The 15,621-nt window shown below is 37.8% G+C and overlaps 1 protein-coding gene across 1 annotated transcript in view; it reads right to left on the reverse strand.

Moving 5' to 3' along the window:
- Positions 1–15,621, reverse strand: part of LOC114651160 (glutamate receptor ionotropic, kainate 1) — a 694,443-nt gene that overhangs the window by 352,991 nt on the left and 325,831 nt on the right. The window contains exons 5-6 of the mRNA XM_051925745.1: positions 7,755–7,808; positions 5,477–5,650 (exon numbers count right to left, since the gene is read on the reverse strand). Coding sequence (XP_051781705.1) covers positions 5,477–5,650; positions 7,755–7,808 — 228 coding nt within the window. The remainder of the gene's footprint in view (positions 1–5,476; positions 5,651–7,754; positions 7,809–15,621) is intronic.

Genomic DNA, 15,621 nt, shown 5'->3' on the forward strand with positions numbered 1-15,621 from the left:
CATATACTGTATATAGTGCAATATTTGACAGGTTATGATCATTAAAAGAAAACATTCACAAAATTTACTTTATTGCTATTAAAGTTATTGTTTTCAGAGGAATTGGGATAGGTCAGTCCTGGACAATTTTAAACTAATTTTACATTGTAGTCCCTAAGCCTTCATAGGGAAGCATTTTCAATATTTAATATTTTGTGAAAGTGGAGCAGGAGATGGAGCAGTAATGGTGGGTAGGGGACTTCCTTTTCTAATTTGTTTGTTGTCTTTGTTTACAAAAAAATAATTAATTAAAAGTCTGAATGCAGTATAGATGCTGTGAGGGAAGGATCTGTGTCCCAGCCAGGATGGACCCTGCTCCCTTGCCTTGATAAAGAAAGGTCAGCGAGTGAGCTGAGATACACCCCTCCACGGCAGGACGTGATTATGGAAGAACACTGCAGTAGCAGCTACACCAGAGCTGGCCCCCCAGGCAGCCATGGAAGGACACACTTGATGGACTTGGGAGCACGGAAGGACAAGGAGGTGGGTGACTGCCAGCTATGGGCAAAGCATCCTCCCATACTATGGGTGGCTATGTCTGGTTCTTTGCGGGCCACCGGGTGGAAATGGCAGATATTGACAGCACAAGAACTATGGTTTTGTCTAATCCAGAAGTAATTCCCAGGGGTGAATATATTAAGCAGCGGAAGGACTCTTGGGTCAGGCTTTAAAAGAGAGTCCTCCACTTGGCCTGGGATGTCAACACTCAACTGGAAGGAGTGTAGGTGAACACAAAGAACTGGAAAAGAAAATGTCCAGTCTGTGCTGGGCAGCAGGAAAAGGAAACCTGTAAAAGGTAAATTGTTTGTATAAATAAAAAGCCTTTACTGACCCAGGACTGTCTCTGTGGCCATAACGCTTATACATGGAAAAGAGTAGAAGAATAGACTGTAGTGAGGTGTCTCGTGTGATACATGCAATTTAGGTTAATATGCCAGCCACAATGAAAACAAGATTATCTTACAAACATTTTGTAGTATTAGATATCATGAACATATTTCTGATGAATTGACTATAAAATAATTAAACTTGCATCTATATATATAATTCACTAAGTTCATGGCAAGCAAGACGCATGCAAGACAGCCACGCCCGCCAACTCACAGAGCCCCACCCACCAACAATTCACTAAACAGCCGACCATGGCGCGAGAGCAAAAGCATTTGACAAGAATGTGTTCATTAATCAAGAACGAAAGTCGGAGGTTCGAAGAAGATCACATATCATTGTAGTTCTGACCATACACGATGCCGACTAGTGATCCGGTGGCGTTATTCCCATGACCCGCCGGGCAGCCAACCGGGTAACCAAAGTCTTTGGGCTCCGGGGGGAGTATGGTTGCAAAGCTGAAACTGAAAGGAATTGACGGAAGGACACCACCAGGTGTGGAGCCTGTGGCTTAATTTGACTCAACACGGGAAACCTCACCCGGCCCGAACGTGGCTCACAGGTGCATGCGACTGAGGCAGTGTGTGGAAAATGAACAGTCAACGTGACTCACAAGTGCATGTGGACTGTACACAGACGAAAGCAATTCAGGTGAGGAGTTGGGGGGCGGACACATGAACGATGACTAAGAGATGACTTAAGAAATTGGCAGACTAGAATGGCGGGGGCAGAATGGGCATCAGACGATCGAACTTGCCTATCTAGAGGATGTAAATGTCCTAACACAGGTTCTGTAGGTGAACCTGCGGAAGGATCGTTACCAGTTGTGCCGACCCGTCGTTGGACGGTTAGGACCTGAAACCTCTCGGGCCCGCTTTCTTGCCCTTTCTCCAGAGTTCCATCTTTGCATTCACTTACAGTCGTATGCTCAAACCCACCCCATTTGGACAACTGTGTCTTTTAGGAAGTGTTCACCCATCAATACATAATTATGCGGCGTATGCTACACCGTGGGTTGGCTAGTATTATATATTTTCTGTAGTTGGCAAGCTCACTTTGTTGTAAGGAACAAGAAAATATTTATTTACACAGAGTGAGTAATAAATCTGCATATTGTCAATGTGCCTCTTTATTATAGAGCTTCTGTATGTCACATGTCACATAATACTTTCATACTTTACCATTTTATTAGTATCCACATTACTAACCGAGAATGCTAAACTGGATGGATGCAGGGACATCCGGCCATGGGCCGTAGCCGCAAAAAGACGTACTGCGCAGGCGCCCCAAGAAATGAGGCGCCGCGAGAGGCGGCCGAGACCACAGAAAAAAGGAGTGAGCACAGAAAAAAGGAGTCAAAGAAATGAGGCGCCGCGACCACAGAAAAAAGGAGTCAGCACAGAAAAAAGGAGTCAAACGCAGGCGACTCACACAGCGCCGCACGAAAGCCATTGCACACGAAACTAGCACACAAAAAAAAAGAAGCCGCTCGCGCCCCACAAATCCCACACCCCCCCCCCCCCCCACAAGCAGCGGACGGGACACACACAAAGAGGACGATTCAACAAGCCCCTGGCACACAAAAAAAAACAACCCGCAACCCCCCCCCCCACAAGCAACGGACGGGACGCACACAAAGATGAGGATTCAACAAGCCCCTGGCACACAAAAAGAAAGAAGACGCTCGCGCCCCACCAATCCCACCACCCCCTCCAAGCAACATCCCCCCCAGACGCCGGCAAAGCCAAGCCCATTAGAGACGAAACAGGACAGACTACGGACATGTCACAACAACGACGATTCAGACCCACAAACACACTAACATTAATAAGAAGTGACACCCAAAGCCCCATTTCTAAAGGAACCGTCCGCAGACACCTGCTAAACGATTGCGCCACTTAGCTGACAACGCGTTCAATAATGAGTCCACTATTGAGGAAAATTCATTGGGATTAATGAATGTTATTTGCAATCATTGTCTTTCACTTAACTTCCCTGAAGAAACAACTGGCAATACAAGTAATGAATTTACACGTTGTTGTCAAAAGGGTCAGATTAGACTGCCTCCTTTACATTCATATCCTGAATATCTACAGAAGCTTCTAACTAACGATGTACCTGAAAGTAAAAACTTTATGAACTGCATTAGATCCTACAATAGTTCATTTGCTTTTGCATCTACCGCAGTAAATATCAGACCACCAAAAGGCAATGGCCCATACTGCTTTCGCATATGTGGACAAATATTGCATCGCATTGGAACGGTGCACCCTGAAATAAATCAACAAAGCAAATATGCACAAATCTACACACAAAGCCCCATTTCTAAATGAACCGTCCGTATTAAACATACGTCATCTCAACACGTTCACACTATGCAGCATAGGTGGATCTCATTACAATAAGGCACTATTAACCGTTCAACCGCAGAAAAGGCTCCATATTAACACTGAGTGCGATCCTCCTTATTACTTATCCATATTTATCACGTTCAAGAACAAACAAGTCATAAATTCACGATCACGGGTACAAAACGATACGGCTCGGATAACGGGACCAAACACAATTCACACTATGCAGCATAGGTGGATCTCATTACAATGAGGCACTATTAACCGTTCAACCGCAGAAAAGGCTCCATATTAACAGTGAGTGTCCATCCATATTAAACATACGTCATCTCAACACCTTCACACTATGCAGCATAGGTGGATCTCCTTACACTGAAGCACTATTAACCGTTCAACTGCAGAAAAGGCTCCATATTAACAGTGAGTGCGATCCTCCTTATTACTTATCCATATTTCTCACGCTGAAGAACAAACAAGTCATAAATACACGATCACAGGTACAAAACGATACGGCTCGGATAACGGGACCAAACACACGAACCCGCATGAAAAAACAAAATACACGGCGACACTTACAACGCGCTTCTGAACCTCCGGAAGAAAAAATGTCTCGGCTCCAAAAACGCAAAGCTCAACTAACACATTATCAGAAACGAGCGCATATGGACAGACACACTGAACGTAGACGCATACAGCATGCGTCTCAAAATGCTGCATCGAAACAGGCACGGATTCAAAACGAAACACCTCCCGCCTCAGACATACAAAAACGGCAGCGAAGGGACAAAATAAATAAAGGTAGCTGACAACGCGTTCAATAATGAGTCCACTATTCAGGAAAATTCATTGGGATTAATGAATGTCATTTGCAATCATTGTCATTCACTTAACTTCCCTGAAGAAACAACTGGCAATGCAAGTAATGAATTTACACGTTGTTATCAAAACGTTCAAATTAGACTGCCTCCTTTACATTCATATCCTGAATATCTACAGAAGCTTCTAACTAACGATGTACCTGAAAGTGAAATCTTTATGAACTGCATTAGATCCTACAAATCGATATCCACTATGAACATTAACAGTGGCACTGCACATGACATCCGTCTTGCAAAACTGTTAATTATTGATGAATGTACAATGGCATCCACTCACTTACTCAACACCATTCATAAACTTCTACAAACGTTTATGAATAATAATCTTCCCTTTGGAGGAAAGGTACTTTTATTACGAGGAGATTTTAGACAGTGCTTAGCTATTGTTCCACATTCCATGCACTCAGCTATTGTTCAGTGCACCTTAAAATATGCAGGCAATTGGCATTGCTTTCAAAAGATACAGTTAGTACAAAACATGCGATGTCCACATCCAGATCATAACAATTGGGTATTACAACTGGGAGATGGTACACTCACCAATACAGATAGACTTCACCCAGATATTATTACAATTCCTCAAGCCTTTATCTGCGCCGACTTAGTTACAGACAGATTTGGAACAGCAATCTCATTAGACCAAATGCCCCTTTTAACACAACGCACTATATTATGTCCAAAAAATATTAATGTGGAAAACATAAATACCCAAGTCATTGCATTACTTCCTGGAGAGACACAATTCTTTCTAAGCTCTGACAAACTTGACTCTGATCACGACAATGACCATCTTCATTGACCTTACAAGTTCTGACCTGGAATTACCTTTTAGACTTAAACGGCGTGTGCAAAGAAATTTTCCAATAAACCTTTACACTGTGCCACACACTTTAGTGTTTGCTTTCTATTTGCATCATCTACACCTTCACACTATTCTATATCTCATTCATACATCACGCTCTTTCTCATTCCCAACACCAGGGGTTGGCGAGCGAAGCGAGCAGGGGGCGGAGCCCCCTAGTTTTCAAATAAGGATGACACGTTTTGATGCAAAGCAGTACCAGAAAACAACAACATGTTGCATGTTGATTAGTATGTGCAAATAAGAATTTCAGTTAACAATAAAAACTACATTTATTTTTTTTACTTTACTACCCGTAAGTTTGCATTATATTTTTATCTATTCTTTTTCTGTATATTTATGAATAATGCCTTTGGTTTGTAAATGGAAGTTCAAAGCATAAAAAAAGATTTATACTAAACTGTTTTTATTTTAACTTTACATTAAAAATGACAAGATTATATATTATAGTTGCTTACTGTCATCATTCCATCTAGTAATCCAGTTTCTGGTTTGGGAAATGACTGTGGGCGTTCCATTGACCATTTCTCAACAACAGTGGAAACCTGGCTGTTGTCAATATTGAGGAGTCGAAATCCAGTCATGTTCACTCCACTATATCGATAAGGCTCAAGATCCAAAGCAAACAAATCCTATAAAATGAAAATGCGTGATTAAAATATTTTGTCTCTTGGGCAGGCTTAAAGATGATTACATTACACAGATAGCATTTAGAAAAGCCATACAAACACAAAAAACAGTAAACTTGTAATTATCTTTTTATATTTTTAATAATAACTACTAACAGAAAAGGTTTGTCATACTTAAAACTAAAAAGGTTACAATATAAAATACTGATATCAATAATGATAAAATAAGAAACTGCAATATTTTAAGATTTTACTAAATAATAATTTAAGATGTATTTTACTTCAAATTATTAAATCATTACTTGCATTTTATATCAGCCTAACTAGCATTTCCAGCTATTCTAATAGTTTGTTTTGAATATGAATAAAATTTAAATATGGGTGTAGTTTTAGACAAGTAGTTATCTCGCAGGGAAGTATCACAACCAGAATCAGAGACAACACAAGGAAAATAAGACTTTTTTCATTATATTTTGTGAAGGAAATAGGATAACTCAAAAATTATAATAATCAGAATGTTTTATTTAATTGCACTTTCTAGACATTCAAGGACACATTACAAGATAAAACCATAAAATCGTACGATTAAGTAAATAAATAAAAGAAAACTCATCTATTAAAAGAATACAATAAAACAACAAGTGATCAGATCAATTTAGAAGTATAGGATCAGTAGCACTGTGAAGGCAATTCTGAAAATATGAGTTATAAGATTTTTTTAAACAAAGAAATGGATTCAAGAGTCCAGATATAATCAGGGCAGAAGTTTGAGAGCCGAGAAGCAGAATAAATAAAAGCCCAACTTTCCAGGTAAAATGGGTAGATTGAAGGGACAACAAGAAGGCCAGAGTTAAAACAGCGCAGTGAGCGAACCAGTGCATAATCTGTAAGGCCGGGTTTTGTACTTCACGCAACGCATGCTCCTATGGATGCTACTGCTACGTAAGCAGTGTACTGTTTATACTTGCGCATGTACTTTACGTAAATCTGGAAGATTTTGTGAATTGCCTGAAACATCCATTGAATTCCAAGGACACCTTGCCACAATATCTTAGAAAAGGATGGATGTTTAATGATTGCATCCGTGAATCCATTTCAGATTTGTTTTCTGAAGGTTTCTTTGTTAATGTTCTTTTGCTGCTGTTTCATTTTGTTGCTGTGTATTTAGAACACGTGACATTTTGTGATAATTGTCTGTAAAATGTCTGTATACCTTGAAAGCTTGCATATTATAATATTTTTATTTAGCCAATAAAAGGTGTCATTGTGCTTGACTTTTCACTACATTCATAATGGCTAACACGGTACAACACTCTAGTACTACTGTTTCTATTGTAATTTTATTTGATTGCTTTCTTATTAAGTTGTGTACTGTTTTTATTGTCTTTTGCTTTAGTGTAATTTTACATATCTTTAACTTTTGGTCTATAGTATGGCACTTTGGTATGACTAATGTTTTTGAAATATGCTATATAAATAAAAATTACATGACTTGACTTGCTTTGGAAGTCAAGTACAGTACTGAGGCTCTTATCCTGGTCATGTAACCCTGAGATCCGGTTTTAGCTTGGGAAGTGGGAAAAAAAATACCCTAAAAATGGCAGGAATGAAGAGGATAAAATGGTTGGTAACTGATGTAATTGCACTATTGCTAGGTGGATGTGGGTCTCAATTACATTGTCAGTGCTCCCTAGCTAAAATAAGGTACAAGAAGATATTGCTGAAGGGTGAAGATTTTCAAAGGGCCTTGTCAATGTCTACCATGTCAGTACAGGGCAAAGGCAAGGAAGTGCTTGCATTGTAGGTTTTTTACAAAAAGTAAGGCAGGCATTGTGCATTTTTTTCCTGGGATGGAGTAAACTATTTGGGTTAAGAAACATACATCAGATTAGATTGGGATTTAAAGGTAAAGACTTATCTGGCAGGAAAAATATGGGTAACATGGATGAGAAGGGAGTTAAGACAGTGGTCGTGTCTGAGATAAGGAGACTGCTTACCCACACTGCCAGATTGGGCATAAAATGTGTCAACTCTACAACATATACAAGATGCTTATTATTTGCTTTATCTTTGCCTAAAATCAATTGTGTTAATATTTCGTACTTACCAGTGTGGTGAAGAAGTAGTGATAATATTCAGTCATCATACCCATTGACAGGATCTGCAAACAGGAGCAAAACAGAAAAATGATTAATTTAATCACATTAAATTTGGATATACACAAGCCTCTAATATCTGAGATACACTTAAACAAAAACTTGATACAATGTTAAATATAAATTATTCGATACTATTTGTCTATTTGTATAAAGCTGAATAGGTAATTGTACAACATTCATAAACTGACTAACACTCAGTGCTTTAGTTTTCATTTCATTTACATGGCACAATATTTGTAAAACATTTCTGATAAGGCATTGAAATAAAAGTTTATGTAAAGCTATGTGTTTGCTTGTGAGACAGTATAAATCAAGTGCAAGCAAGATCTATTCATCTCTAAACTCAAAAAGTGTCTAAATAATAATAAACTGCACAGGAGTACTTGAAAAAAAAAAAAAAACCTCAGATAATCTACAGCCCATAGTGCTGTGCACAGAAGTAGCATATGTAAAAGCAAAAAAAAGTGTGAATAATATAAAATTGCCAAGCAAAAGGATTTGGTGACTAAAGAGCTTCATGATTTGGTCAAAAAATGATATTGTACTTTAAACTGTGATATTATAAACATTTAACATCTTATAATAGTACTTAGTTATCAGAGCTAAAAAATATTAAGGTATAATAAATCAAAAAGAAAAATGACATTCTTATATATTTCTTCATCTTCTCAATAAAAAAAGTTTCAATCCTATCATGAGCCCTACACATGCTTAGAGGTTGTGTAGTAGTCTGCAGGAAAAAAAAGCAGAACAGTGGTCTTTGCCACTGACTCATGCAGTGAATGTAGGCAATAAGCAATTGAACATTAAAATGAACAGGCTCATCTTCACCTTTTTTGGAATGAAGATCACACTTTACACTTAAGGAATTCAAACAAAAGTCAGATTTGTTCACATTTAAAGCATCAAAATTGCCTTTAAGCGTTTCACTATATTCTTAAATTAGCTGGCCCTGCCTACAATATATCGTGGACTACAGGTCTAGTGCTAAAAGAGTAGAAGCATCATCTAATTGAAATTAATTTAACTGAGTAGAACTACAATCCACAATGCCTACAATGCTAATTGCACTAGCACAGTCCCATTCCAAGAGACTGTCCTTTTTACTGCCTGCATAATGGGGAGAAGGTGGATGTCGATGAAGCACCATCAGAAACCATTTTCATTAGTCATTCCTTAGCCGGTTTTCCTGTAATGAATATTTAATTTTTTTTTTATGCAAAGGCCAGTACACCTTTTGTAATCTGTAATGCTGTTAAAATATTGGTTTATTATAACCTTATATGGTGCATCATTTTGCATCCTTCCCTACCCTTTTATGGTTATTCACCCACATGTGATTCAAATATTAATCTGGAAATCTTTTAAACCAATATCAAATTATTGTCTAACTGAATAAATGCCACGGGCTGTCTATTGCCATTAAATAAGTAAATGTATCTATGGTATATCAAAATAAATTTAGCAATTTTCAAATACTACAAAACATTTAAATGCATATTTGTGCTTCTTTTACATTTAAAATAAAATTACAATGATTTAAAAAGATCAAATATAAAATGTACTGTGCTTCTGTCAGCTTTGTGCGAAATTTTTTTCAACCTCCTTCTGGCTCTTTCCAAATGTTCCTGAATAATGAGTTCACCTGTTACCCAATATCTATTGCTTTATCTAATGAGAAATTAAGCCTTTTCTTGTGTGAGACATAAACACTGTTTTACTGTGAAGATGATCGTAACCTTTTAGCAAAAATTTAAAGTATGTACATAAGAAAATATTCATAACTGAAAATGGATTACTAGTCTATTTAAAAAATCACAATGGTCAACAGGCATACACATTTTAATCATGCCAATTAATAATTATAACACTATATATAACAAAAGAGCTTGTTCAAAATAGCATTAAACAATACTGAATAAAACACACTTGGTAATCTCAACCATTGTACCTTCCTATTAAATAAACCTATATTTGTATTTTTGTTAAGCCTTCTTATCTATTCCTACCAGCCTGGTGGAATAAATAGCTGATCAGAATTCTGAGTAACTGATGAGAGAACTGAGCACCTCTTTTGCCATCTACTCTATATTCTGATATACGGTCCTCAAACAATTTTCCACACTTTAAAAATTCTGTGATAGCATAATCAATTTGAAACCAATCATAATATAAAATCACAATATATATATATTAATCACAATATAATTAAAACAACAATTACATGACAACTTGTGTATGCTAACAGTCACAGTAATATCTGTTTTTACACTCAGTACTTAACATCAATGTTGTGTGATTTTAATAAAATCAAAAAAAAAAAATCACTGTTACATCTTCTCACAAACCACTTAACTTAACTTAATGTTTTTGAAATATAAATTCAAAAATTAATTGTGTTATTTTGAATTGCAGCATTAGCTGAATGTCAATGCAAAAATAACAACAACAAGTAGATGTGTACCATAAGTTTCAAGCTTACTGTTTAGCCATTCTAAGCGGGTCTCTTTTGTGAAGTGTGGCTGAGACACAACTTCCCTAATTCTTTGGCAGGTCAATAACAGCCTGAGTTCTGGCTCGTCTCCCTCTTCAAGCACAATATGCATGAGATCCCTCTTCAAAATGTTAGTAGAGATCTGAGAAATATTAAAAAATGATTACCTTGTCATTCAGCCAGTTTCTGCCTGCTTGTTCTGGTGATAGTAGCATTATAGTTAAGATGCTTTTTTATGTAAATACTTAATAGCCATATAAATGGAGCAAACACCTTTTTTAATGGGGCACGCAAATAAATTCTCATGTCCTTAAAAACGAAAATGATCAAAGTGTGAATATACCACTACGGTATACATCTCTGACTACAATACAGTAAGTGTTATTTAATGGCAAACAAGTAAACCTCAATGGTACCACACTACACAAGAATAATACGGAGCACAATGTTCATTTCTTTGGTCTGTAATCTTATCTTTCTCCTGATACAGAGGCTGAATTTCTAAATATAGTGAAAATACATTTTAACTGAATATTTTAGGGAAAATAAAACAAAAACAAGAACACAATGACCATTTTCCAGAAGAAGGAAGCCCTGCCACCACCCAAATGACTGTCATGTCCACCTGATGCATTCAAAAATAAAATATGCAGAGTATATTCATATATGCAAAATATTCATATTGTGACAGACGGCAGGCAGCTCAATCAGGCTGGGACATCCCAGAACGGGAAAAGTGGAGAAGGGCATCCTTTCCAGGATACTGCCTCCCACAGGACGCTAGGTGGCAGCTCCCTTGGACGATAAATGTACCCCAAATTCCCGCAGGGCATCATGGGACGGAGTCCATATTCTCAGCCCTGTTGGGTGCCGTGGGTGCTGCCAGGCGGAGCTCATAAAGGACCTGGAGACTTCTACTTCTCCTACAACCCGGAAGTACTTTGGAGTCACAAGGATGGAAACCCACAGTACTTCCAGGAGGCTTGAGGAAGGATTGTCACTACCCGATCTACGGTGTCTGCCTGGTTTGCGCATGCATGCGCACAAAGATAACCTGAGCCGCGCGCGCATGCGCACGTATGCGCAGAGCTTTACTGTTACGACCTGCGTTTTTTTACTTTGCGACACGAGTCCCCATCCGATTTGTCTCGCACATGCGCTCTCTGCTTAATTAAAATTCATTTCACGACACTGCCCGATTTGTTCTGCACATGTCTAATGTTTTACGACACACATCACTTGTCACATTTGAATTGTACTTGCGAGTCATTTTTGCGTTGCCATTTATCTCCGTCTGTAAATGGACTTCTTACTCGAAAAGATGGCAATTTTTAAATTTTATAACGTCTTGGAAGAATATTTGATGCCTGAAAATTTTAACTCCATTCGAAGAAGAGGGAGCAAAATGAAATGCGACATATGTCTGTGAACTTTATAATGGATACGCATACCTTTTTGTAAGTACATCATATTGATGAAAAAAGCAATAAGGATTTTCATTTTTAGTTGCAATACGACATTAGTAATCTCGTGGTTTAAATGTGAAAGTCGCAGCATTTTCCGTATTTGGGTTAATGGATGTATTTAATTTATTTCGTAACACTCTATTAGCATTTGGTGGTTTGTTTCTTTTAACATTTGTTCACATTTTTTATCTTAAAGAGTGATCGGCATGCTAATAATTAAGCAAAACAATGTAATCAAGGTGTTGAATTCGGAATAAAATTAGGAGTGCACGACTGACACTCGACCAGTGTAAAGTGTGCCCTCCAAAGCCATCAGTATTTTTTATTATGTTGATATCAGATTACATCATTACAATAGTTTTTCCATAATAAAGTTAACAAATATATAATAATGAAGGCTAAATTACATACAAGAGTAGCAACAGCTAAGTTCCATCCATCCATTTCCCAACCCGCTGAATCCGAACACAGGGTCATGGGGGTCTGCTGGAGCCAATCCCAGCCAACACAGGGCACAAGGCAGGGTGCCAACCCACCACAGAACAGCTAAGTTATTTCAAGAAAGTGAGATGCAGATAATAACTTTACAAATTGTTAATGAAGCAGATCAGAATCTTACATGTTTTACTTATTTTAATGTGTTTTCCATTTTTAAAAGCTATTTCTAGCATATTAATGTCCATACAGAAAGATGTAACAGAGGGTCTAACGTTCTGCAAAGTAACATTTATTTTCTTAAGTTACTGTGCTTTGTTGTTGGATTTTGAAAGAACCAAGACTTAATTTTAAATTAAAACAAAACTAAGGCAGGAGAGAAAAACAAAGATGTTTTAATGAAAGTAACGACACCTGAGCATGTTACATTAGAAGTTCAGATATACAGAGATTGTAACACAATATCTACTGTATGCGCAATGTAAAAGAAAAAAAATGATGCTACATATAATGACAATTAAGTTGGGGTTCTTTCAAAATCCAACAAAAAAACACAATAATTATTATTATTAGTTGGACTTTACTCTAAGCAGAACTTTATCTATTGTGATGGTTTACTTTGGTAATAATTGATTTACAGGTGTACCAAGGAAGGAGGCAGAACAAGAAGTAAGTGTACACTTTATTAATGTTTGAACTCCGTGAGTGAATATCTACTGTGTTTATGTTTTTAACAGTTACAGTGAAGTAGAAGAGTATGGCCGTGTTATGGGGCAGCAGTTAAAGAAGAAGGAAGGAGAGATGTGTGCCCTGTTGAAGTAATGGCTGGTCCTCCTGCCCACACTTCTAGAATCCTCCATCTCAACCTCTGCTCTGATCTGCTGTGCCTTTGCCAAGTGATCATGAGGTACTGGCCTATTTTGTTTTTTTTTCTTCTGAAAACTGTCTCAGTCTCATTACACTGACTGCCTGTCTCACATAGAATTGATTTCAAGGTTCTATTAAATAATTAGAAGGCTTTGAGTATTTTAGATCCTGCCTGTATTTTGGAGTCTCTGCTCCCAACATTTCTTTTCTCAAACGTTGCTTTGCTTTTTATTCCAAGATCAGCCATAAAAACCGGGAACTTTCTGTATTCGTGCAACAAAATCTGGAATGCTTTCCCAATAGAGAAGTGCCAGGTTACAAATGTCATCATTTCAAAATTTCTAATTTGGCTTTTTCTTAATTACTTGCATTGGTTGTAATAGATTAGAAATGGCACTGTGTACAGTTTGTAAGATCTGCACTGGGCAGTAACTTATGCTGTGTTTCTCTGTTGTCTTTTTCCATTTTATTGCAATGGTGCCCCCTGCATCTCCACTGTCTGTTACATCAACTCAAACTTCCTGTGTTGCGGGAGAGAAGAAAAGTTCACAAGACGTCCTGGAATAGAATTGTGATTGGACTGAGATGGCCACAATTATGTATGCCAGGATGTGCAGAGGGGGCTGTGCAGGCTTTGGCCTGGGACCCCCAGAGGTTTAATATCTCCAGCAACCTTGAAAGCTGCAAGTTTGTCTTTGTCCCCGGCCATTTGACCATGCAGTGTATTTATTACAAAGGACAAGAACCCATCAATTTGCTTCTTATTTACTTTTATAATACCTTCAATTTTCTTTGTAACTGTATATTTTTGTAGAGCAATTTGAGCTACACTTGTAAGCAAAGGTGATATAGAATAAATGTTAAGGGACAGATCAGGAAAAATGTCAGTTTAAACAGAAAACATTTTTATGGAATATTGCTGGATAATAACTCTTTTACTCTGAGTAGTATCTTGTTAATAAAGCTAAAGTAGCATTTTTCCTTTTTTGACAAATTTAATGATTCACTTTTACTGTGTTCAAAACCTTGGCTAACTTTTTTTTTCTAATGTTTGTGTTCACTTTCTCTAATAGTTTTTAACACCTCCCCATTGTTGGCCATTTTCATTGTATCTGTGTTCTAGTTAACCCCTTAACCGCCCTCTGCCGGATATATCCGGCATCGTAGCGTTATTGCTGGCGCCTTACTGCCGGAATTATCCGGCACATTTGCCTATGGTTATGTGAATGCCTGGCGCGTAGTATAACTGACAGTTTGGCGTGGGTATTATTACTACATTGTATTTCGACAACTCTGCAGTTGTATTGGCCGCTCATGTGATGTGATTCGAAAGTGAAAGCTGTGAATATGGCGAAACGTAAACTGACTTCAAGTGAGGTTTTGCAGGCGATTTTGGACAATAATTCTGATCATGATTGTAGCAGTTCTGAAGAAGATTTTAGCGACAATGATGATCAGCAACGTGCGCTGCATGATACTGTGAATGACGACGCATCGGATGAGGGCGATGAGTGGGTGTATCCCCAGCATCTCAACTGGACTGCTGCCCGTTATCTGAGCCAGATAAGAAAGATCCAAACCGTGACCGCTTGTTCAAGCTACGTCCTTTGATTGACCATTTATTTGATACATTTCAGCAGGTATTTCAGCAGGTAAATACTGCTTGAATAAATGTAAAGTAAAAAAACAAAAATTGTTCAGATTTCTCCTGGCATGGGGAATATTTAGGGAGTTGGCGGTTAAAGGGTTAAATGCATTGACCATTTATACATCTTTATGATTACTGAATTTTCTACTCATATATATATATATATATATATATATATATATATATATATATATCTATACTAATTAATAAAAGGCAAAGCCCTCACTGACTCACTGACTGACTGACTGACTGACTGACTCATCACTAATTCTGCAACTTCCCGTGTAGGTGGAAGGCTGAAATTTGGCAGGTTGATTCCTTACAGCTTACTTACAAAAGTTAGGCAGGTTTCATTTCGAAATTCAACGCGTAATGGTCATAACTGGAACCTCTTTTTTCACAATATACTGTAATGGACGGCAGCTCGATGGCCGTGGGAGGAGGAGTTGCGTGTCACGTCATCACGCCTCCCACGTAATCACGTGAAAAGACTGTGAACGCAGTAGGGAGAAATGAAGGAGGAGCCGCAAACAGCAAAGAACAAAAAATTCATTAAACAATTGAGAAGGGAGCGAAACAATAAGAAGCGAGCGAGTAAAGCATACAAGCATCTTCATAAGGGAAACAAAGCACGGTGTAAAACGTAAGTTTAAATTAAGTTTATAGAAACGCTCCTGCTGCGGATTGCAATAACATATTCGCGAGATAAAAGAACGCAGTAGGGAGAAATGAAGGATGAGCCGCAAACAGCGAAGAACAAAAAATTCATTAAACAATTGAGAAGGGAGCGAAACAATAAGAAGCGAGAGAGTGAACCATACAAGCATCTTCATAAGGGAAAAAAGCACGGTATAAAACGTAAGTTTAAATTAAGTTTATAGAAACGCTCCCGCTGCGGATTGCAA

The sequence above is a fragment of the Erpetoichthys calabaricus genome, chromosome 4 (assembly GCF_900747795.2).
Source record: "Erpetoichthys calabaricus chromosome 4, fErpCal1.3, whole genome shotgun sequence".
Taxonomy (NCBI): domain Eukaryota; kingdom Metazoa; phylum Chordata; class Cladistia; order Polypteriformes; family Polypteridae; genus Erpetoichthys; species Erpetoichthys calabaricus.